The sequence below is a fragment of the Gracilinanus agilis genome, chromosome 2 (assembly GCF_016433145.1).
Source record: "Gracilinanus agilis isolate LMUSP501 chromosome 2, AgileGrace, whole genome shotgun sequence".
Classification (NCBI taxonomy): Eukaryota; Metazoa; Chordata; class Mammalia; order Didelphimorphia; family Didelphidae; genus Gracilinanus; species Gracilinanus agilis.
Window position 1 is genome coordinate 240949103 of NC_058131.1, and position 25359 is coordinate 240974461.

General features: G+C 41.3%; 1 protein-coding gene across 1 annotated transcript in view; it reads right to left on the minus strand.

The window, feature by feature from the left end:
- Positions 1-25359, minus strand: part of SLC13A3 (solute carrier family 13 member 3) — a 79860-nt gene that overhangs the window by 32263 nt on the left and 22238 nt on the right. Inside the window, 2 exon segments of the mRNA XM_044663807.1 lie at positions 11417-11673; positions 14752-15017. Of these exon segments, the coding sequence (XP_044519742.1) occupies positions 11417-11673; positions 14752-15017 (523 nt within the window).

The following is a 25359-nucleotide window of genomic DNA, read 5'->3' on the forward strand; positions in this document are numbered from 1 at the left end:
AAGGAAGGAAGGAAGGAAGGAAGGAAGGAAGGAAGAAAGAAAGAAAGAAGAGAAAGAAAAGAAACAAACAAACAAACAAACATACAAGCAAACAAAGGCAGCTAGGTTTTAGGTCCAGCCATTCAACCAGATGCCACTCCACTTAATTATACTATCATCTAGCCTCTATCTCTCCATCTTTTCTACAAGTATGGTATGAAATTCTGTCAAGAGCTTTGCTAAGATTGAAGAATACTATGTTTTCAGCATTCCAGCATTTCAGCATTCAGTCTAAACAGCCTGTCAAAAGAGGGCATGAGGTTAATCTGTCGTGTTTTTCTTCTTACAATTTTTCTCATTTTCTTAAAACTGTATTTTTATTGATGATTTTATTTTTACTTCTTATTCATTTCCAATTATATCCTGTCCCCTACCCTATCCAGCATGTCAACCCTCATGACAAGAAGGAGAAAAGCAATTCAGCAAAGCCAACTATTTTTTGGCCACAACTAAATAGCCTGATTTATTTTATTTTATTTTATTTTATTTTATTTTATTTTATTTTATTTTTTAAACCCTTACCTTCCGTCTTGGAGTCAATACTGTGTATTGGCTCCAAGGCAGAAGAGTGATAAGGGTAGGCAATGGGGGGTCAAGTGACTTGCCCAGGGTCACACAGCTGGGGAGTGTCTGAGGCCAGACTTGAACCTAAGAGCTCCCATCTCTAGGCCTAGCTCTCAATCCCAGCTGCCCCCCCCACCCCTATTTTTTTTTTAAAGAAGTCATGCAAAAAAATTCAGTGTTCATTACTTTCCTTTCTAAGTGCTCATAAACTACCATTTTGATACCATGTCCTAGAATTTGTTCAGGACTAGATATCTGCTGCATTCATGGTCTATGGTTTGATGGCAGATTTGATCTACCCTCTATTATATATCCTGTCTCCCAAACTATGATAAAAGCTCTCTGAATGGAGGGACAAGCATTTTATTAATCTTTATATCTCAACATAAAGACTGGAACACCAAAATGGGAATTAGGAGCTCTGGGTTCTAATCCCAGAGTAAGACCTGGTACCCAGTGCGTACAAGGCATTTAAGAAAAGAAGGCGATGAGCATGTATTATCTATTATGTGCCAGGCATTGTGCTGAGTGCTTTACAAATATTATCTCATTTGATCCTCACAACAACCCCAGGAGGTAGGTGCCATTATTATGTTTGTTTTATACTTGAGGAAACTGAGGCAGACAGAGGTTAAGTGACTTGCCCAGGTTTACACAGCTAGTGTCTGAAGTTGGATTTGAACTCAGGTCTTCCTGACTCCAGACCCAGCACTCTATCCACTATGCCACCTAACTGCCTTTAAATAAACAGGATTAATTGACTGAAAAGCTACTAACCACTAACCTTAGGCAAATAGATTCAGGCCACTGAATCTTGATTTCTATTGCTACAAACAGAGGAGATTGGATTAAATGATTTCTAAGGCCTCTTTCTAGTTTTATAGCTGTAATTCTCTAATAAGTGCTCAGTGGCCCTTTTGATTGAATGATAGCTAGTTAATCTGATAAAATATTCTATGAAAATAGGTATTATCCTGTCCCCTTCTCCCCCAGGTAGTAGGTTTAGATTTCAACAGGTACCTTTTAGAGAGAACAATCCTCAATAAGGAACCACAAAATATAGGCCTTACTTTCCATATCCAACCAAATCTGTCCTTTCCCTAATAATTATATCTAGTGAGATAGATAGTGCTAGTATAATTATCCCCAATATATAGACGAGAAAATTGAGATTCTAAGAGGTTTAGAAGTGCCTATGCGAAAATTGGGACATTAATGCATTGCTGGTGGAGTTGTGAACTGACCAACCATTCTGGATGGAAATTTGGAACTATGCCCAAAGAGCTCTAAAAGACTGCCTACCCTTTGATCCAGCCATACCATTGCTGGGTTTGTACCCCAAAGAGATCATAGATAAAAAGACTTGTACAAAAATATTTATAGGGGCAGCTGGGTAACTCAGTGGAGTGAGAGTCAGGCCTAGAGACAGGAGGTCCTAGGTTCAAACCCGGCCTCAGCCACTTCCCAGCTATGTGACCCTGGGCAAGTCACTTGACCCCCATTGCCCACCCTTACCACTCTTCCACCTATGAGACAATACACCAAAGTACAAGGGTTAAAAAAAATATATATATATATTTATAGCCGTGCTCTTTGTGGCGGCAAAAAACTGGAAAACGAGGGTATGCCCTTCAATTGGGGAATGGCTGAACAAATTGTGGTATCTGATGGTGATGGAGTACTATTGTGCTCAAAGGAATAATAAACTGGAGGAATTCCATGTGAACTGGAAAGACCTCCAGGAACTGATGTAGAGTGAAAGGAGCAGAGCCAGAAAAACATTGTACACAGAGATTGATACACTGTGGTAAAATCGAATGTAATGGACTTCTGTACACATAACAGCAATGCAATAACCCAGGACAATTCTGAGGGATTTATTGAAAAGAACGCTACCCACATTCAGAAGAAGAACTACAGGAGTGGAAACACAGAAGAAAAACAACTGCTTGAACACATGGGTTGATACAGACATGATTGGGGATGTAGACACGAAAAGACCACACCAATGCAACTATCAATAATATGTAAATAAGTCTTGATTGATGGCACATGTTAAAACCAGTGGAAATGTGCATTGGCTATGGGGGGGGCAAAGTGGGGATCAAGGGGAAAGAAAAGCATGAATCAAGTAACCATGGAAAATATTTCTAAAAAAATAAAATATTTAAATCTAAAAAAGAAAAGTGACTATGCCAAACAGCTAAGAAGTTTTAAATGTAAGACTCATACCCAGGTCTTCTGACTTGAGTTCAGAATTCTTTCCAAAGAGTTGCCTCTCATTTTAGGAATGCAACCTCTAATTAAGTCAACAATTTATTAAGCACTTCCCATGTCCATTTGAACCAAGAGAGGAATGCTTAATTCCTTGAAATCTTTTGATCATTAATATGTGAAGTAAGGGGAATTGGTGATCAACATAGAAATTCCTGATAGGGGAAAGGTGAGGAGGGCCAAGGGATTGGTACTCCATGAGTTGTGTTCCTTTCTAAAAGTCCCTAGGAGAAACAAAAGAAAAACATTTGCTTGATCACATGGGTTGATGGGGATATGATTGGGGATGCAGACTCTAAACAATCACTCTATTGCAAATATTAATAATATGGAAATAGGTCTTGATTAATGACACATGCAAAACCCAGTGGAATTACAGGAGGGAGATAGGAGGAGGGGAGGGAAAGGATGTGAATCATGTAACCATGGAAAAATATTCTAAATTAATTAAATAAATAAATATTTTAAAAAAATAAAAATAAAAGTCCCTACAAGCCTTAGAGACAGGGATATGGTAATAATGATCAGCTGGAGATTGAAGTCTATTACCAAGAGGCCCTCTCTTATTTCAGAAAAAACTATATAGTAGAGAGATTTCTCACTGAACTTGGAGGAAGGAGGTCTGACTTCATGTGACATTTCTTAGTTTTATGGCCTGGGATAAAGCATTCTTCTCTCTGCTTTCCCATTTCTCTCTATCTCACATCTTTAAAATGGAGATAATACCTGTACTACCTAACCTCATGAGGTTATCATTGTTTGAAAAGCACCTTATAAATTTTGTAAAGATATATATGTATATATATATACAGATTGATAAATATAGATAGGTAGAGATGAAGAGAGATAGAGATAAGATAGATAAATAGAATGATTAGGTAGATAGGTAGCTGAAGAGAGAGATAAAGAGAGAGAAAAATGATAGGATAGAGAGAGATAGGATAGATAAATAGAATGATAGATGGATGAAGAGATAGATAAATAGATAGAATGCTAGAATAGACAAACAGAATGATTAGATAGATCAATGGATGAAGAGGCAGACAGATGGACAGACAGATAAATAGACTGAAAGAGAGAGTAGATATAGGATGGATAAATAAACAGAATGATAGAATAGATAAAGATAGGATAGATAAATAGAATGATAAATAGATGAGATAGATAGGTAGATAGAATGATAGAACAGATAAATAGAATGATTAGATATGTGGGTGAAGAGATAGATAGACAGATGGCAAGAGAGAGAGAGAATAGATAAATAGAATAATTAGATATATGGATGGAGAGAGACAGGCAGATGGAGAGAGAGAGAATAGATTAGATATATGGATGAAGAGAGAGACAGACAGATGGAGAGAGAGATAATAGATAAATAGAATGATTAGATATATGGATGGAGAAATAGACAGAAGATAGATGGATAGATAGACATCAGTCTAGAAACATAAACTGTTGTGATTCTTCTCAGTTCTGGCTCTCAATTCAATTCAACAAGCAATTAGCAGGTGCCAGCTATTGTGGTAAAGTGCTAGAGGAAACCATGGGCATTGGGAGGGGCAGCAGGGTCCTAAACCTCATAGATGCCAATGAATCATTAGAAATGGAAATGGCTGTGATGAAGGCTCACTGAGTCTTCGTCACACTCTACTGGGCAAGGGGCCTTGTGGGTTGCTTTGCTGACAGCTAGAAGCCAGAGGTTTGTGGTTCGGCAAAAGGACCCTCTCTATTAGCAAGTTGAGCCAGAGCAAAGGTGTTGCTCTCTCTTAACCATTTACTCAGCCTTGCATCCCTGCTTCTCCCCTTTGCCCTCAGCCTTGGAGGGACCACGAGGGAAAAAGCAAGGTGGACAAAGTCTCTCCTAGCCTTGTGTATGTTGCTTGTATGTGACTGCTAATTTGGAGGAGGGTTGGGAGGGAGAGGGAGAGGGAGGTACAAGAAGGTAGATTTCAGACCTAATCAAAGGAAGAAATTTCTAGCAAGATCTATCTTGCGGGATGTCTCTGAATTTGGATGCGGGGCGTTGGGGGGGGCAGGAAATGGCATCTCTATATTCACCATTCTTTGGTTTTCTTTGTAGTCCTTTGTATTTTATTTTAAACATTCACAGACCCTATTCCAAGAAGGGTTCCAGAGGCTTCACCACATTGTCTAAGGGATGAGACACAAACAAGGTGAAGAACCCCTAGATGAGATGATACCTAAGGTTCCTTCTAGCTTTAAATCCTGATTCCGTAAAGACTGTGAGAATGACCTCCTGAGATCTTCTTTCTGAATAGCCTCAGGACCCTCCTGTTACCCATGTAACACATGATTTCTTGACCCTTCACCATCCTGGTTGCTCTCTCCTCTGGAAATATGTCAGCATGTCAATACTCCTGTGACTGAATGTGGCACCTAATGTGGACATGATGTCACAGAGATGTAGCCGGATCTGTACAGAGCCCAGTAAGGTGACATCCTTTTATCTTAACACCAGATGGTTTCTGTGGCCCAAGGTTATACTCACTTCTTCTTTAGCCTTGTCGTGCTGTTAACCTGTTTGAAATTCATTGGTCAGTCTCAGCCCTCATTTATTTTTCCAGTGAACTATTGCTGAGCCAACTCTTAGGTTATGTTATCTTACTGCATCTGACCTTTAAGAGTAATAGTAGCAAGGGAACAACTAGGTGGCTCACTAGATTGAGAGCCACATCTGAAGACAGGAGGACCTGGGTTCAAATGTGACCTCAGATACTCCCCAGCTGTGTTTTCCAGGGCAAGTCACTTCACCCCCATTGCCTAGCCCTTATAGCTGTTATACCTTGGAACCAGTATACAATATTGATTCTAAAATGGAAAGTATGGGGTTTTTAAAAAAGGAAAATAGTAGCATTTATAAAGCCCTTTAAGGTTCACTAAGCATCTCATCTATACTAACTCATTTAATCCCTTACAACAACCCTGTCAGGTAGATGCTATCATAATCTCTATTTTATAGATAAGAAAACTGATGCAAACAGAGGTTAAATGACTTGCCCAGGGTAACACAGCTAGTAGGTGTCTGAGGCAGGATCTGAACTTAGATCTTCTTGATTCCTAGTCTCATGCTCACGCCACTCATCAGTTTTAAAATGTTCACAGAAGTTCATTCCTCACGTTTTGCCATATTTCTGGACTTAGCCAACCAAGAGCCAATATGACTTAGTGAACAGGGCACTGAACCTGGTGTTAGGAAGACCTGGGTTCAAATCTTGCCTCAGAAACACATTGGCTGTAGGACACTAGACAGTTCACTTAACCTCTCTGGACCTCATTTTTCTCAACTGTAAAATGGGAGTGCAGCACTCTATAGCCTCTGAGTTTCCTTTTAGCTCTGAATCTATGTTCCTACAAAGCCCATTCATTACAAACAGTCAGCATTTTCTACTATGGCTATATTTCCATAATACTTTGAGGCTCACAAAATGTTTTCTTCATGACAACCTTATAAGGCAGGTAATTAAAATATCATTATCCTCATTTTACAAATGAGGAAACTGAGGCTGGGAAATATTACAAGTGACTTGCCAAAACTCACATGGCCAAGTCAGTAAAGGAACAAGGATTTTAAACTAGGTTTCTCTTGACTCCCAAATCAGTTTTATTCTAACTACTCTCTGATTGTTTCATTCTGAGCTAAAAATGGGGTAAAGGTCATCTCTCTTTGCAGAAGGATTAGCTATGAATCTGCTCTCCTGGGCCTATCTTTGACCCAATACATTCAGATCTGTCAACTGCCCTATGACCCCACCACTTGTTGAAATGCTATCTCCAGCCTCTGTTGACTTTGTGACTGACCATCCATGTGGACACAAACGCCCACCTACCCAGTCCCCATACTCTTTCCTCCACATTTCTTGCATTCTACTTTGCTGAGATTTAGACCATCTCTGCTGAGCTCCCTCATCATCATTTTCCATACTTTTTTTTTACATCGTCGTCCATCCTCTTCTTTGTTCCAGCCTCAGAGGATGAGGTGGCTCTTCTCCTTGCCCAGATTAGACCCTCTCCTTTGTATCCCAGATCTCATCCTTTCCTATCCCCTTACCCCTTTGATCATTCCCCAGTTCTCTTGTGTTCATCCTCTCCTTATTTAGTGGCTCTATATGCATTGTCTACAGATAGTCCTAGGTCTCCCTCACCTTAAAAAAAATTCTTTCCTTTGACCCTGCTGCCTCCTCAAGTTTTCTTTCTTTCCCTTTTTTGCCAAACACTCAGAAAGAATAATCAGCCTTGACCATCTCCAGGTCTTCATCACCTATTCACTCTCTTTCTTTCTAAACCCTTACCTTCCATCTTAGAATTGATCCAAGGCAGAAAAATGCTAAGAATATGGGCTACAGAATATGAGCTAAGTGACTTGCCCAGAGTCATAAATGACTAAGCCTGGCTCTCTATGCAGTGAGCTACCAAGCTATCCTTCTATTCCCTCTTAAACTACTTGAAGTCTGACCGCCTACCTTGAAATACTACTGAATCTGCTTTCTCAAAGGTCCCCTGAAGCCTTTTCCCTTGACTGGTTGGATTCTTCCAGAACCTCCATTTTAAGGAGGTTACCCAGACCAGCTATGTCTTCGTTCTTCTCCAGGCTGCCCTCCTGACATTCTGAACTTTCTTTACCATGTTCCCAAGTGAGCACCTCTTCTTCTATTCCCCCCTTTCCTCCATGCTTTTCAACTCCCTTTTATGCATTGTCTTCCTCCATTAGAATGTAAGCTCCTTGAAGGCAGGAACTCTTTCTTTCTCCTTGTTTTTGTCTTCCCAGGGCTCAGCACAATACCTGGCATATATTAAGCACTTAATCAGTTCTTATTAATGATCTCTTCATCACAAAAGCAAATGGCCATTTCTTAGTCTTTATCCTCCTATCTTTCTGCCATATTTGGCACTGCCAATCACTTCTTCCTTCTGGAGATGCTTCTCTCACTGAACTCCTAGTTCTCCGACCTGTCATTATAAACTTATTTTGTTGGTTTTACCCTCTTCCCCTGACCGTACCCCTGAAGTATGCTTGAGGCCAATTTTCTTAGCCCTCTTATCTCTCTTTATACTCTCTCACCCACTTCCAATGGATTCAATGATCACCTCCACACAGGTGACTCCCAAATCTATAGATCCAGCTCTAATCTCTTCTTGAATTCCAATCCTTCACACTTCCAAATTACCTAGAGAACATCTCCATGTGGGTGTCCCATCGGCATCTTAAACCCAACTCATACAGAACTGAGCTTGTTAGCTTACCACCCTCAACTTGTCCCATCTTCACTTCTCTATATTGCTAATGGCATCAACATCCTTGAAGGCACTCAGGTTTGAACCTGAAATATCTTGATTCTTGATCCTTGACCTTAATCCTGGACCCCTACCTCTCCTTCATTTGCCATGCCTAATCATTTATCAAGTCCTATTGCTGCTATTTTTACACCTTTATCATCCATCCTCCCTCTCCATTCAAATTGCCACCTCTCTATTCATATTCAAATGGACTATTTTAAGAGTTTCCTTAATCATCTCCCTGCTTACTTTTTGTGATAGCAAAGGAATTGGAAACAAAGTAGATACTCATCAATGGAGGATTGGCTAAACAAATTGTGGTACCTGAATGTGAAGAAATATAACTAATATAACTAGGCTGCAAGAAATGACAATTGTGACAAATCCAGAGAAGTATGGGAAGAACCACATGAACTGATGCAGTGAAGTAAGCAGAGCCAAGAAAACAACATACATAATGATGATAACAATGAAAATGAAAAAAATAACTATAAACATACTTATATATAAAGACCAAAAGTAAATATCACAAAATTATAAAGAACAAAAATGCTCAGAAATAATGGAAAATTGGAGATGTTTCCACACTGCCATTTGGCCGAGGGAGATCCACAAGCTTTGCTCATTACACAGTTATCAGGCTTTTCCAGTGTTTTAATCAGTTATACTGATTATTTTTTCCTCTTTTTTTTTTGTCTTAAAAATATTCTTTCTTATGTGGAATGGCTCTCTGATAGATACTGGGGGGGAATATGGTAATGTAGAAATAAAAAGACATAAAATAAAGCTTATTTTTAAAAAATAGACTTTGTGCATCCAGGGCTTCCTTACTCCAAATCATATTGCACCATGTTGCCAAAATAAATCTTTAAAAATTGTTAAGCCCCCATTTTCAACAAGCGTGCCTCTCCCCATATTCAAAGAACAGAGAAAGAGAATTGCATATAAAAGAATGAAACTCAATTTTTTACAGATGATCTTATATGATAAAATATATAATATTTGTAATATAATAATTATATGTAATATACTATTATAATGTATATGTAATATGTGCATATATAAATATGTATATACCATCATAAATAAAATAGTAATTCCAATGTTGTCCTGCTTACATGTGTCATTTTTTAACTTCCTTCTGTTTTCTTCTGTGTGTTATAACTGCTTCATTAACATTCTCTTCCTTCTTTTCTTTTTTGGGGGGTATATTCCTATTCCTATTTATTCTTCTCTTTTATTCCTTCCCCCCACCCCATCCACAATAATTTTACTAAGGTTCAGATCTGACCATGTCACATTCTTGCTCGAAAAACTTCAATGACTTCCTACTATATGTAAGATAAAATATGAATTCTTACCTAATCTTTCTGGGCCTCAGTTCCTTTAGTCTGTAAAATAAAGGGCCTGGAAGACAGCTTTTAAAGTCCCTTCCAGCTCCCATAACTAAGGCAGAGTTTTGCCTCAGGTAACATACTTCCATCCTGCAGTGATCCTTCCCCACCACATCTTGTAGACCTTTGCTAGCCCCATGCCACAGCCCTCTGTATCCATGGCATGACTTCTACTCCTTCACCTCACCCTGCCTACTGACAATTCTGCTGCTAGTAAATACAGCAGTCTAGGTTGCTTCTTGCATTTTAGGTCAAGGGTCCTATTGATGATATGTCTTCTCCCACTACCTTTCTCACCACCTCTGCCTCTTCTAGGTGGTTGGGAGGGCTGGAAACATGGTCCTTCCCTCTCTGGCATTATAGTACTTGACTTGAGAGTGCTAAATTCTATCTCCCATCCATGAGTAAGGAAAAAGTTCTCTCTACTCAGCAGTGAAGTTTTCCTTCCTGGTCTGGACCGGATTCATTCCATACCCTCTTCCACGTCAGCCTCCCTAGCAGTGGTCTTTAGATATCTGAGGTGAGAACCTCTGTCTCCCTATCACAGGATGACTCATTAGATTCTCTCCCCACATAGGAGATCTATCCCTGAAGCCTCCTTCCTCATTTTCCCCAGGCATCAGAATTCCTCATCACTACTCTTCAAACTCCCCAGCCTGGCATTTCATTCTGGCTCCTCACAACCTGTCTCCCTTTTCAGATCTCTGTCACATTGCTCTCCTTCCCCCATTCTCCATTCCAGACAGACTGGGCTGTGAGCTGATGGCATACTGACTTCTCATCATGCATCATGAGGGATACCATCATCATCCCACCCCCATGTCTCATCTTAAGCTTGAAAGTGCTACATAGGGGTAGCTGGGCAGCACAGTGTGTCCACTGTATATAATCCCAGTTGTCCACACTCTTCTGCCTTAGAACATATTCAGTATTGATTCCAAGGCAGAAGCTGAGTTTTAAAAAAATGCTACATAAATGATTGCTATAGTAGTAGTAGCAGTAGTAGTTTTGGATGTCATATAGCTGTTTCAGTTGTGGCTGACTCTTCATGACCCTATTTGGTTTTTGTTTTTTTTTAAACCCTTCCCTTCCATCTTGGAGTCAATACTGTGTATTGGCTCCAAGGCAGAAGAATGGTATGGGTAGGCAATGGGGGTCAAGTGACTTGCCCAGGGTCACACAGCCAGGAAGTGTCTGAGGCCAGATTTGAATGGGGTTTTCTTGGCAACGATACTGGAATGGTTTGCCATTTCCTTCTCCAGGTTATTTTCCAAATGAGGAAACCGAGACAAAAAGAGTTAAATGACATGCCTAGGGTCACTCAGCTAGTAAGTGGATTAGGCTAGATTTGAATTCAGGTCTTCCTGAATCCAGTCCCAGCACTCTATCTCTACTGCACCACCTAGCTGCCCAATAAGAATAGTAGTAATAGTAGCAGTAGTTATAATAGTAGTTGTAGCAGCAGAAGTAGCAGTAGTAGTAGCCATAGTAGTAGTAGTAGCAGTAATAGTAGTGGTAGTAATAGTAGTAGTAGCAGCAATAGTAGTAGTAGTTTTAGTGGTAGTAGCAATAGAGCCTCTTCAGTGGAGGTATTAGCAGCAGTAGTAACAGTAGAGGCAGTAGTTCTGTTCTCCCAAGGCTCTTCTGCTTCCTCTTCCCTTCTTTTCTGCTGAACCTCACCATTTTCTGGGGCATCTTGTTCGTGCCTCCCGCTTGCCCGCTCACACACTGCTCTGCCCACGTACTTATCTGTGTCCTGCTCTCTTTCTTCCCCCTTGCCCACAGCCTCCCCCTCCCAATGTAAGCTTCCAGGGGCAGGGGCTGGCTCCTTGTATCTCGAGGTCTGGCACGGTGATGCTCACATGTAGAACACTGAATAAGTATTTGCTGACTTGTGTTAGCAGCTGTCTGGCCCGGCTAGCCCTCCCCTTCTCTGCCCATCTCACCCAAATTCTCTTCATTCTCCCAGCCGAGGTCTCTTCCAGCCTCCTCCCCAAACAGGCTCTTCAGGATGGCATTGGCGATGGGGAGCATCATGGCGGTGGATGCTGTGTTGCTGAGCCACATGGACAAGAAGGAGGTGGTCACCATCATTCCTAAGATGAGCCTGGTGGGAGAAAACCAGAGAACAGGCTTTGGAGGCGCAGAGAAAGGCCATTGTTTTAGTGTTTCTTCCTGCTTGCCTCTTCCTCATCATCAGTCATGGCACCACTCAAACATCACATCTTCCTTTTTTTTTTTTAGCCCTTACCTTCTCTCAGAATCAATACTAAGTTTCAGGTCCAAGGGCTAGGCAATGGGGGTTAAGTGACTTGCCCAGGGTCACATGGTGAGGAAATGGCTGAGACCAGATTTGAACTCGTGTCTCTAAGCTTGGTTCTCTACCCACTGAGCTACCTGGCTGTCCTGTAACACCGCCTCTTAAATGAAGGCTTCCTTCATCCCCACAGTTAGACATGATCTCTCTCATCTGATCTCAAGGCACTTCGTACTCCTCTTAAGCATTCATCATATTTATTGGTTCACTTCTTATTTTCTCTGCTGGACTATTAGTGCCTTAAGGATATTTGTTGTGGTTCAATGGTTTTCAGTCATGTCTGTCTCTCTGATCCCATTTGGGGTTTTCTTGGTGGATACTAGAGCGACTTGCCATTTTCTTCTCCTTCATATCTTTACAGATGAAGAGCTGAAGCAAATAGGATTAAAAGACTTGTCCAGAGTCATACAGCTGATAAGTGTCTGAAGACAGATTTAAACTCAGGAAGGTGAGTTTTCCTGACTCTGGGTCCAGCATTCTATCCACTGTGCCACCGACAGCCCTTAAGGATCCCCAGATTGTGTCTAATTCATCTCTATATTCCCATCATAAAACAAAACTCTTCACAAATCGGTGTTTAATAAATGTCTATTGAATTAATAATAATTAGAGTTTAGAATCATAAAATGTTAGAATTAGAAGGATTCTTTCTTTTATAGATATTGAAACTGAGACCTAGAAGGGAGAAGGGACATGGCATTTTCTGCAATAATCATATGCCCAGTAGATACTAACTAAATCACTGATGTCCTCCTAGGAGCTGAGGAAAAGTCCCCTGAATCAGTGCCACAGTCTAGCCAGCCCAGGGTTTTGTCTAAGATAGGAAGCCAGAAGGCTGGTTTGGGGGACATCACAACAGAACTAGCATTCTTATTATAAAATCAATATATGATTTTATATTTCTATTTTATATTTATCAGAAGCAACCAAGATATATAGCAGGGAGTTCTAGTCCTGGACCCAGGAAGACTTGAGTTCACACCTAGCTTTACCCAATAACTGTATGACCCTAGACAAGTTGCCTGGTCTATGTCTGCCTTAGTTTACCCATCTGTAAAATGAGGATAATGATAGCATCACCTTCCAGGGTTGTTGGGGGAATAAAATTATATAATGTTTACAAACTGCTTTACAAATCTTAAAGCTCTACACAAATAGGAGCTGCTCTTAATATATTATTTGGGGATGGTTCTCCATGTGGTTCTTATGATTCAGAAGATATTTATCACAGAAGTTATATGACTGTGGGCAAGTCACGTTTCTTCTACTTAAGCTGAGGGATTTGGATTGCTTTATCTATATAGTCCTGTTTCCTCTGCCCGATAAGCACTTCTCTCCCCCCGCCCCCCTCCTTATAAGATGAAGCTCAGGCACCCTTTGCTGCGTGAAGCCAGTCCTGATCTCCCCAACTGCTGGTGGTCTTCTCAAACTATCTTATTTTTAATAACTTGGTATATATTTGAGTTTGTTCAGCTCTTTACCCTATATATTTGCTTTCTCCTCCACTATAATGGCAACTCCATGAGAGAGGGGATTATTTATTTCTTTGTATTGATATTTCCAGGCACTACATAACAATGTTTGCTGATTGATTTGCTAGTTGAGTGCAGCTTGGACAGCAACATGATAGAGTATGGATAGAGTGCCGGTCTGGGAGTCAGGAGGGCCTGAGCTCAAATGCTGCCTCAGACACAGGTTGGGCCCCAAAGAGAAAGAATAATCAACCCCACAAAGTGGCCACCATAATCAAAGCTGAACTGCACATTCCCATTGAGTTGGAACCAATGACCATATCTTGCATAATTATGATTTCAAGTAATGTTAAATTGAATATCTGTGATCACTACACAGCCTTCATTATACATATTAATCAAAACCCAGCTGTACCAGATTTGGGGCCCTGGGCAAGTCACTCAATTTATCTCAGGCTCAGTTTCCTTATCTTTAAAATAAGGATAATGATAGCACCTAATTCATAGCTTTCAGGTAAGAATCAAATGAGAGTATATATTTAATATGCTCTTTAAACCTAAAAAAGTATTATATGAATATTAGTTATTATTATTATTTTCTAAAGCATCAGTTCTTAAACTGGGTCTCAGGACCCATTTACACTCTTAAAATTATTGAGGACCCCTTTATAAAGTTGTATCTATTAATATTTACTATATTTTAAGTTTAAACATATTTTTATTATTACAAAAATAGTTTTGACCTTGCTGACCCCCTGAAAGCATCTCAGGGACCTCCAAAGGTCAACAGACCACACTTTGAGAACTATTACTCTGATACTGTGACCCACCGTTTAAGTAGATTCTTGTGATTGCTTTAAAAGTTAGCATAAGTGTGATGGTGAGCCTATGGCACGCATGCCAAAGAAGGCATGGAGAGCCCTCTCTTGTGGGTATGTGCACCTATCACTCGCCAGAGTTCAGTTCATTAGTAGAAAGTCAGAGAGACTTGGGTGGAGCTGCTCCCTTCTGCTCTCCACTGTGCCTTTGGACATTTTTTCATATCACCCACCCCTCTGCCTAGAGCCCAATGGGAGTGTTTCCTCCCTTCCCTGGCTGGGGTAAGAGTGGGGTGACACTCCTTCTCTGGGGGGAGGAAGCATGGCACATAGTCTCTAAAAGGTTCACCATCACTGGGCATAGGACATTAGAATGTTAGATCCTTGCAACAAGCCTGTAATGTAGGCTGACCTAGGGCTAACGATGCCCATTTTACAGATGTGATCACTAAGACCCACAGAGCTTAATAGCCATTCAGTACTAAACCACAGATGGATCTAGAACTCTTTATATCAGGATGTGTTGCCGAGAAGGGCCATGAGTAAGGTTTTGCATCTGGGAAGGGATGGCCTATTACCTGGCTGGCTGGACGCCAACAAACATCAGCACCTTTAGTGCAATTCTTCGATGCAGGTTCCACTCCTCAATAGCAGAGGCCATGATTAGCCCACTGAGGAAGAGAAAGTTGGTGTCCAGGAAATACTGGGGGCATACTTTGCTGGAGGGCAAGATGCCCAAGAAGGGGAAGAGGATGATGGGGAGCAGAGCAGTCACTGACAAGGGCAGGGCCTCTGTACACCAGTAGAGCGCCATCAGCAGGATGACAAAGAGGCATTTTCCTTCCTGCAAGAAGAGACACAAATGTAAAGGATGTTATGGATCAGAGACCATGGAACAACAGATCTGGAAGTTTGCTTAAAATACAGAATTCTCGTCATATCTGGAAGGTCCCTTAGAACACAGAATGCTAGAACTGAGGAGCTAGAAGGGACCTTAGAACAAAGATAGGATGGATTTTAGAAAAAAAAAGAATATTAGAAATTGAAGGAACAATAGAATAGGGAATGTTGGAACTGGAAAGAATCTTAGAATATAGACAGAGAGGGAAGAGATCTAAGAACACAGAATGCTGAATCTAAAAGGAACCATAGAACATTGAATGTTAGAGCTGGAAGGGACCTTAGAACATAGAATGTCAGATTTGGAAGGGACTTTAGAATATAAAAAGTCAAGTTGAGGGACCTTAAATTGTAAAATGTTGAAATTGGGAGGGACTTCTAAAATAAAGAATGTTCTAAAGCCAGAAAGGACCTTAGAAATTCAGCTTGACCCATTCATTTCACAGAAGAGGAAACTGAGGTCCACATATGAAAAGTGGCATGCCCAAGGGCACACAACAAATTAGTGACAGTCAGCACTTGAACCTGGCTCTACTTGAATCAGTCTAGGTCTCTTTCTCCAACACTACAACATCCCTATCCCTTGTGGCTAGTGCCAATGACCCCTTTGCTCACACTTAGGCTATTATGAGTTGATCTGGAGAGTTTGTCTTCATGAGCAGATTAGGAATTGGAATATGGCCATGGTGACCCCCACATAGCTTCCCAGCCCTCTCAGGGCTTCCCATGGAGAAGAGAATCCAGACTCACAGAGGATTTTGGGGTTTAAGCCAGAAAGCTGTCCAAGGCAACTAATCTGGAATTAACAAAAGCTGTACCCTTCCTTTTTCTGGTCAGCTCCTTCTGCCCCTCAGCCTTTCCCAGGCCCCTCAAGGGCATAGACTGGCACTGGCTTTTGGTGACAGGATCATCTAGTCTCTTCACTAAGAAGAAATCTCCTGAACAAGGGAAGGTCACAGCTAGGCATCCTAGAATCAGATTTATTACCCATTATTTTCTCTGTGCTGACTCACTGGGTGGCCCTAGAGCAGCTCTATCACCTATCCTGAGCTCATCACTGGCACTAAGAATCCCTGCCTCCTTCCTAGGTTCTCTAAAAGATAATCCAAGACTGGACTTTCAGGTGCAGAGAACCCCAGATAGCAACCCATAGTCCATTCTTGATTTCAGTGGTGGTGAACATTTCTATTTATCATTTTAACTGTACTGGTCACCTAGTCACTTTCTAAGGGAATCTTCAAATCAGAAGACTAGCTTTCAGGAGAGAAAAGCCTGAACTGGTCCAGAGATTTGATTCATTTCCCCTAGGCTTGTTCTGTTGAGCTTCAGAAAGCTGTTTTGACTAATGGAGAAGGAGGCTTCCCACCTCTTAAATGAAGAGATAATAGACTAGAGGTGCCAAGTGAAACCTATGTTTACAGACATGGACAATGTGTTTTGCTTGCTGAACTTATTTGATACAAGGGAGAGCTTCTCTGGGTGGGGAATGAATTAATGAATAATGTTAGAAATGCAAAAAAAGAGGAAGGAAGGAAGGAAGGAAGGAAGGAAGGAAGGGAGGAAGGAAGGAAGGAAGGAAGGAACAAAAAGCTCTTCAATAAAACATTTTTTAAATACACAGAAGAAAACAAAAAGAAGACCAGAAGGGGACATGAAGGGTAATTTTGTTATTCCATTAAATTTAATGTACCCTTGTAAAAAAAAAAACTCCATGTAACAAGCTCATAGTTTCATATATAATCCTTTTTTCTTCTTTGTTATATTGAAATGTTTGTGCTTAATGATTGCTAAGTTCATCATTTTAAAGAATTTTTTTAAAAAAAGAAAGCTGTTCTCACTTGGAATTATGGAAAATTAGAACTAGAAGAAGTTTTGGAACACAGAACATAGACTGTCAGAGCTAAAAAGAAATTCTGAACTCAGAACTTAGTTGGAGAAGAAGGTAAAGTATACAACAAAGAATGGTAGAAACACAAGGTACCTTAGAACCTCAAATGTCAAAGTTAGATGGGACCATAGAACAAAGAATACTAGAACTGGAAGGGATCTTAGAACTCAGAATATTAGCATTTGAATGGACCTTACAAGTCATCTCATCTAATGCCTTCATTTTACAGAGTGCCAAATTGAGTCCAAAAAGGGAAGTGACTTGCACAAGGTCACAAGACTTTGAACCCAGGTCTCCTGACACTTCACTTTACTACATTTCTTCCAGGGAGGTCTACAATTTTTCTTAAACCTAAATCCCTCTCAGACATTTAAAAAACATGATTACATAGAGATTAAAGTCTAGGTGTTTAGGGACAGAAAAAGCAAACCTGAGGGGAAAGGGAAAATGCTATGTCAGGTGGTTAATTTTTGAGCTTGGGAGATGATTGCCAGACTGCCACAAGGTCTAGTTGTTGGATTTTTTCCCCCCAAGTGTTCCCTTCCCTAGAAAAAGAGAAAAGGATAAGAAGAGGTCGTTTTGGAGCAGCTAGGTAGTACAGTGGAATGAATGAGTGCCAGGCCTGGAGTCAGGAGGATCTGGGTTCAAATATGCTCTTAGACACTTTCTAGCTGTATGTCCCTGGGCAAGTCACTTGACTCCAGTTGCCTAGCCCTTGCCACTCCTTTGTCTGAGAAATGATACTAAGATAGATGGTACTGGTTTTAAAAAGAGCCCATCTTCCCTCAAACTAAGGAGTCCAGAAATTGAATCAGCTCTGACAAATCAGAGTCATTCTCCTCCCATATCCTACTGCCTCTCATCTCCCCCTGCACCAACCCATTCTGAACCTTCCTTCTCCCTATTGGGAGTCTGTGATAAGAGCTTTGTATGTGCTAAAGGGTTGTGAGCAGAGCATCAAGAGCTGGCACCAGCTTTCCCACTGGCAGAGGCCATGTTCAGAGGTTCAACTACATAGTAAGGAAAAAGGAGACAAAGAAGAAAGGATTCCCTTTTTGGAGATGGTTGAGCTAGATCATTTCTAAGGTATTTTCCAGCCCTGACAATCAATATGTTCTGTTATTACTTCCAGCTCTAACATTCTATAGTCTCACGTTTCTTAATAGTAAAAAGGAAAAATATCTCCCAAAGGGAAAAATAGAGCAGCTGAACTTGCAATGAGAGAGAAATGCTTGTTGATGATCCTGATGATAACCCCTTAGAGGCCAAGAGCACCCATCCTGGTAATTGACTGAAGTAGAGTTGACTGTCTTTAAGAGAGTCTGAAGATGGCCTCAGATAAAGATTTTCTTGTGGGAAGTAGAGTGCTAAGATCTAAGAACCTTGTCCAAATAGAGAATGGGAGAGGCAGCCAGGTGACTCACCGGATAGAGAGCCAGGCCTAGAAATGGGAGGTCCTGGGTTCAAATTTGACCTCAGATACTTTTTAGCTATATGATCTTGGGAAAGTTACTGAACCCCATTTGTCTAGCCCTTACCACTCTTCTCCCTTGGAACTAATACTCAATATATCAATTCTAAGACAGAAGGTAAGCAGGGGGAGACAGAGACAGAGAAACTGGAAAAATTTCCATGTTCTAGTGTAATGGTCTGTTGGAATTCAAGGACTGGGAGATCTCCAGAATCCAAAATGTCGGCACTGGGAGGGACCTTAGAACACAAAATTAGCTGGGATGATCCTTAGAACCCAGAATGTCAGAGCTGGGAGAGCCCTTACAATCCAAAACATCGGTAGCAGGAGGTTACCTTCGGACACAAAATGAGCTGGGTTAGTCCTTAGAACCCAGCACGTCAGTTGGGAGAGTCCTTAGAACATGGATGACTGTCAGAGCTGGGGGAGCCTTTAGTATGTCAGAGCTGGAAGAGCCTGTAGAACCCAGCATACAGAAAACAAACGGTTCCACAGTTCATTCTACTCCGTGGCAGGTAAAATTGGCCCCCAAGGACCTTTCCTACTAACCCAGGATCCAGACTGGTCCAAGCCAGTGTTGCCAAGAGAGAGCATGACCGACAGACTCATTAGCAGATGTTATGACCAGCTGCTTGCTCTGCTCATTAAGAGAGCTCCTTCTGCCCCTGGGTACCCATGGTGCTGCCTTAGCCTTTACAAATCATTCACAAGTGACTGGAAATCGGAAAGGGTCATGTTGGCTGGCTCAGAGCCTAGGGAGCTTGACTAAGAGCTGCTGCTGCCCCTGCTTTGGAGGTACGGAGGAGGGGACTTGCATGTGCAAGTCTGCCAGGAAAAGCCAGGGCAAGGGGCAAGCCCAGGAAAAGTTTCATCATAGCTTAATGAGGGTTCAGTGCCAGCTCTCTCCCATTCTTAAGAGTTCATCCTGGAACAGGATATTAACGTTTGACTGTCCTCTGAAACGGGCATGGAATGCCCTACCTCAAGACCATTTTCCAGAAGCAAAGCAGTGGGAGGGAAGGGAAGAGAAGAGAAAGGAAGAAGTATTTATATAGCACCTACTATGTGCTAAGTGCTTTTACAAATATTATCTCATTTACTCTTTACAATAATCCTTCAAGGTAAGAATTAATATTATCCTCATTTTATAATCAAGGAAATTGAGGCAAACAGAGGTTAAGAGACTTGCCTGAGGTCATACAGGCAATATCGGAGGCTAGATTTGCACCCAGGACTTCCTAACTTTATCTACTTTGGCGCCCAAGCTACCGGAGACAAATTGGATTCTTTTCAAAAGCTGCATACACAGAAAATGCCACGATCATTGCATTGGCCAAGGACTCACCCCATCCTGGTCATTTTCCTCTTTGTCTTCTTTTTAATCCCTTACCTTCTGTCTTAGAATCAGTACTATCAATTCCAAGGCAGAAGGGCAGTAAAGGCTAGGTAATTGGGGTTAAGTGACTAGCCCAGGGTCATACAATTAGGAAGTGACTGAGGTTATATTTGAATGCAAGATCTTCCATCTCTAGCCCTGGCTCTCTATCCAATGAGCTACCTAGCTGCCAGAAACGCAGACTTCTCATTGCCTATCAAATAGAGTTCGAACTCATGATTTTGGCATTTAAGGTATTCCACAATCGGGACCCAAATTATTAACAAATTTTACCTCCTATTTTCTGCCTCACATATTCAACATGCTGTCTCAGGCAGATAGATGACTCCCTATCCCCGTGTTCCTGACCCACCTTCTCTTCTCTATATGTCTTTGCCATTTTTCATGTCTAGAGTGGACTCTTTCCTGCAATCTCCATCTGCTGATCTCTCTTCCTTCCTTCCTTTCTTCAAGACCCAACTCGGGTCCCAATTCCTCCATGAAGCCTTCCCAGAAAGCTCCAGATGATGATCCCTCCCTCCTCAAATTTCTCATAGTCCTTTGCTTAGACCAGTGATTCCCAAAGTGGGTGCCACTGCCCCCTGGTGGGTGCTGCAGCAATCCAAGGAGGTGGTGATGGCCATAGGTGCATTTATCTTTCCTATTAACATTTTTAAAAAATTAATTTCCAGGGGGCTAAGTAATATTTTTTCTGGAAAGGGGGCAGTAGGCCAAAAAAGTTTGGGAACCACTGGCTTAGACCATGCCATCTGTTCTCCTTTTTATCATAACTATCTGAGCATATGTCTTTTCTCCCTTTCAGAGGCAGTGTCTCATCGTGGCTATAGAGAATAAGACTTTGAGACAGAAAGATCTAGATTCAAATTCTACCGCTGATACTTTTTAACTATGTAGCCATAAACTCTTGAGAACTTTAGTTTCCTCATCTGTAAAACAGGGTATTAATGATACCTGTAATACTTAGATCCAAGGGTTATGGTGAGGATGAAATGCAATAACATATGTAAAGTTTTTTGCAAAATTAAAAGTTATATAAGTGTGTGACCGTGGGCAAGTCACTTGACCCTCATTGCCTAGCCTTTACTACTCTTCTGGCTTGGAATCAATACTTAGTATTAATTCTAAGACAGAAGGTAAGGGTTTAAAAAAATTTAAAGAGTTATGTCAATGTGAGTTATTGTTACTGTTTTTATCATGCCGCTGTAGGGTTGGGAACAAAGCATCTGTCATAGATATCTTTGAGTACTTGAGTACCTAGCAGAGCACTTTACGCATTGTGGGTGCTTAATAAATATTGAATAAATGAATGAATGAATGAATGAATGACATTCTTACATTTATGAGGCAAATCATCTAAATGCTTCCGTTTTCCTCATTTATTAAAGTAGGATCTAAATTTTTGTTTTCCTAGCCAGGCAGCTAGGAGGTACAGTGAATAAGAGTGCTGGGACTGCAATCAGGAAGACCTGAGTTCAAATTTAGCCTCAGACACTTACTAGCTGTATGAATGGGCAAGCCACTTTAACTCTGCCTGCCTCAGTTTCTTCAAATGTAAAATGAGGATGAAAAAATACATTCTAGGGCTATCATAAAAAGCAAATGTAATAAAACTTGTAAAGTGTATGTAATAAAACTTGTAAAGTATGATGCTTGGCACACAGTTGTTCTTGATCACATTAATAAATATTTATTCCCTTTCCTTTCTCCTTTCTGTGTTTCATAGGGTGCTAGGAAGACCGTGCTTTGTAAACTTTAAAGGGAGATAGAAATGTGAGTCCTTATTAAGGACGCTTGAATGATCTTTCAACTCATCACCCTTCCAGCATCCTCCACGCCAGATGGCATCTAAACCATGCTGGCTCCCTGTAGTTGGATTTTATCCTCCAAGACCTCTGGAGAAGTGGAAGGCAGGGAGAAGAGAGTGGCCTTTCATTCTTAATGCGATCAAGAAAAGCAGGCAAAGCCTATTAAAAGTTGTTAAGGTTGTAACAGGGTGTTAAAGACCACAGGGACAGTTCCACAAGGACCTCTCTTATTCATCTGAAAAAGGGAAATATGGGGCAGCTAGCTGGTTCAGTGAATTGAGAGGCAGGCCTGGAGGTGGGAGATCCTGGGTTCAAGAGTTTGGCCTCAGACACTTCCAAGCTATGTGACCCTGGGCAAGTCACTTAATCCCGATTGCCTAGTCCTTACTCTTCTTTTGCCCTGGAACTGATACTTAGTATTAATTCTAAAACAGGAGGTAAAAAAGGGGGGGGACCCAAAATCCTGTCCCTCAGGAGCCAAAGCAGAATTGAGATGTGAGGTGTTCACTTTCATCCACCTCAGAGACACAACACAGATGCTCATGGTAGGGAAAGTAAGGGAAAATGTGCTAGTTTCTTACTGAAATCCCTCTGCTTTTCCATAGCATGGGATGATAGGTTTAGAGCAGGGAAGGATCTTACAAATAAACTAGTCCGCCCTCTTCATTTTACAGATGAAGAAACCAAGGCCCAAAGAGAATAAATGATTAACCTAAGATTGCGTGGACAGAAGGCGGACAATCGTGGACAGAAGGTGGACAATCAGGGGTTTGAACTCAGTCCCTCTGACTCTAAATCCAATCTTCATTTCATTCTACTTTGTTGCTTGGGGTGTGTAGATTAAAAAACAAAACAAAACTCTTACTCTCTGTTTTACTAACAACTCTAAGACAGAAGGGCTAGGCAAAAGGGGTTAAGTGACTTACCCAGGGTCATACAGCTAGGAAATATCTGAGGTCAGATTTGAACCCAGCTCCTCCGGATTCCAGGCCTGGTGCTCTATTCACTGGGCTGTGTAGCTGTCTCAGGAGGGGGTGTAGATTTTAAGGTTCTGCTAGTTCAGAGCAGCCCTAAACAGTCTCTGAGTCCCTGTAGAGAACTCCAAAGCAATCTTCTTCCTTGATATCCAAGTTACAAACTGGTCTACATTCCAAGTTGCAGGTAAACACCTCCTATTGCTAGGCAGAAGTGTCTCCCTTATTGGTCAATCCCAAAGACCCCCTCCCCTATTTCTTAGAATACTATAAAACCTGTTAATCTTTTCTTTTTCCTTGGGGTTTGGTTCTATCCCAACCTCTACATGTATATTTGTTTTCTCTCTTTTAAAGGAAATAAATTTGCTGAGCAAAAAAAAAAAAAAAAGATGAAGTTGGGGGGTGGGGAGCTGCTTGGTGACTCAGGGGACAGAATTCAGGGTCTTGAGTCCAGAAGACTTATCCTTGTGAGTTTGAATCTGGTCTCAGACATTTACTAATGATATGACATTGGGCAAATCACTTAACCCTATTTGCCTCAAAATAAATAATAAAAAACACAAAAAGGATTTATTTTAGATTGTCCCCCCAAAATGTTGCCTGGAAATGAGGTTATTTGAAATCTTCTATTGTTATTCACACACTCAGGGAGAATTTTCTCACCTTTCTACATATTCCACATGATGACAGCACTCAGAGCATTATTAGATCTAACTTCCTTTGTTTGGCATCCAATCCTAGCCATCCTTCAAGGCTCACTTCCCCTGGTTAGTCCGCCCTCCCTCCTGGGACCCTTCCTGAGCTGCCCCCTCAGAAGAACTCATTTGGAATGATCACCCCCTAACTTAGTATTTAGTATCACGCACAACCTCCTCTCGTTCAGCCTCGGACGGGTGGAGCCTTGCCTTCCCAACAACTTTGTAAGCTTCTGAAGGGCAAAAGCTCCATCCTTTCTCCATTGGCTGCGTGACCTCGGACAGCTGCGGGCCCTACGCTGTCTTCACCTCTAAAAGGAGGATGTTAGATTAAGCAATAAGAAAGGACCCGTCCAAGGCTGGCATTCTGCAGTGTGAAGTTCTTTCCAGCTCTTGTTTGAAGCTCTTTTTAGCACTGACATTTATTTATTCAACAAACATTTATTAGACCCCCTACTATAGGTCAGGTACTGTGCTGGATGCTATGAATAAAGAGGTAAAATGTAAATAGTTCCTGCCTTCCAGGAGCTTATATTCTATTGAGAAATAACAATTACACAGATAAGTCAATCAAAATAGATCTAAAAATAGGGCGCAGCTGGGTGGCTCAGGGGATAGAGAACCAGGCCTAGAGATGGAATCAAATTTGACCTCAGACATTCCCTAGTTCTGTGATTCTGAGCCGGTCACTTAACCCCCTTTGCCTAGCCCTTCCCGCTCTTCTGACTTGGAACCAATACTTAGAATTGATTCTAAGATGGAAGATAAGGGGTGTCAACATGAAATCTGGATGCCTCAGTTTCCCTTCGGAGTTGGTACTTAGCCTAGTGCTTTCTCCCAGGGATACGGTTCCCAGAGTCCCAGAGCCTTTGGCACTGTGTGGTGACCAAAACGATGAGCCTATCCCTTTTTCCTGATTCAAGAGTGGGTTTTCTGACTACTTGGTAGTTCTGTATTATTTCCAAGTTATCAGCACAACTCCGAAGGGAAACTGAACCTGAGAGGGTCTTATACCCTTTTGGGAAGCCTACAGAGACTAACCACAAACAGGTGGATAAACCTCCTAACATTCAGCAGCTAGGGCATTAGGGAACAGTCAGCTGTAACAAGTCAAATGCAAAGGTCAAACTGGGCTTCCCGGGAAGAAATTTTAATCCAATAGAGATGCCTTAAAAGCAAGCAAAAGCACTTAACATTTCATTATATATAAAACAAGGATTTCTGGCACTGGGGGTTTCTCCAAAGGGAAGTGGTAAACTGAGGCATCCAGATTTCATGTTGGGCTCAAAATTTCAAAACCAAAAGTTAAAAATTATTTTTATATTTAATTGAAGAAAAAATAAAATATTACTGAGAAAAAAATAAAATACATGCAAAGTATTGGAGGTGGGTGGCACAGCATTTGAGCTAAATCAAGAAAGGAATCTATTTATGCTGTCTATAACTAGAAGGTACAATTAGGCTATGAGTTTTATTTTTTTAATCCTTACTTTCTGAAGAGTGGTAAGGATGGGGCAATGACAGTTAAGGGACTTGCCTGGGGTTACACAGCTCAGAAGTGTCTGAGACCAGATTTGAACCCAGGACTTCTCTTCTCTAGGCCTGGATCCATTCACTGAGCCACCTACCTGCCCCTACACTGTAAGTTCTTTAAGAGCAAAAACTATTTAAAAAAAAAAAATCTTACCTTCCATCTTGGAGTCAATACTATGATTGGCTCCAAGGCAGAAGAGTGGTAAGGGCTAGGCAGTGGGAGTTAAGTGACTTGCCCAGGGTCACACAGCTAGGAAGTGTCTGAGACCAGATTTGAACCTAGGACCTCCTGTCTCTAGGCTTGGCTTTCATTACACTGAGCCACCCAGTTGCCCCCCACCCCAAACTATATTTTGCCTTTTTTGAAATCTCCAAGGCTTAGCACAGTGCCTGGGACATATTTGGTGCTTAATAAATCCTTGTTGACTTGAAAATACTTCTTATGGTATTCCAGGCACTGAGGGCATTGAATGAAAAGGCAAGGAGGCTGGAAATGGGATGTCTTTGTAACAGGCAATAGCAAA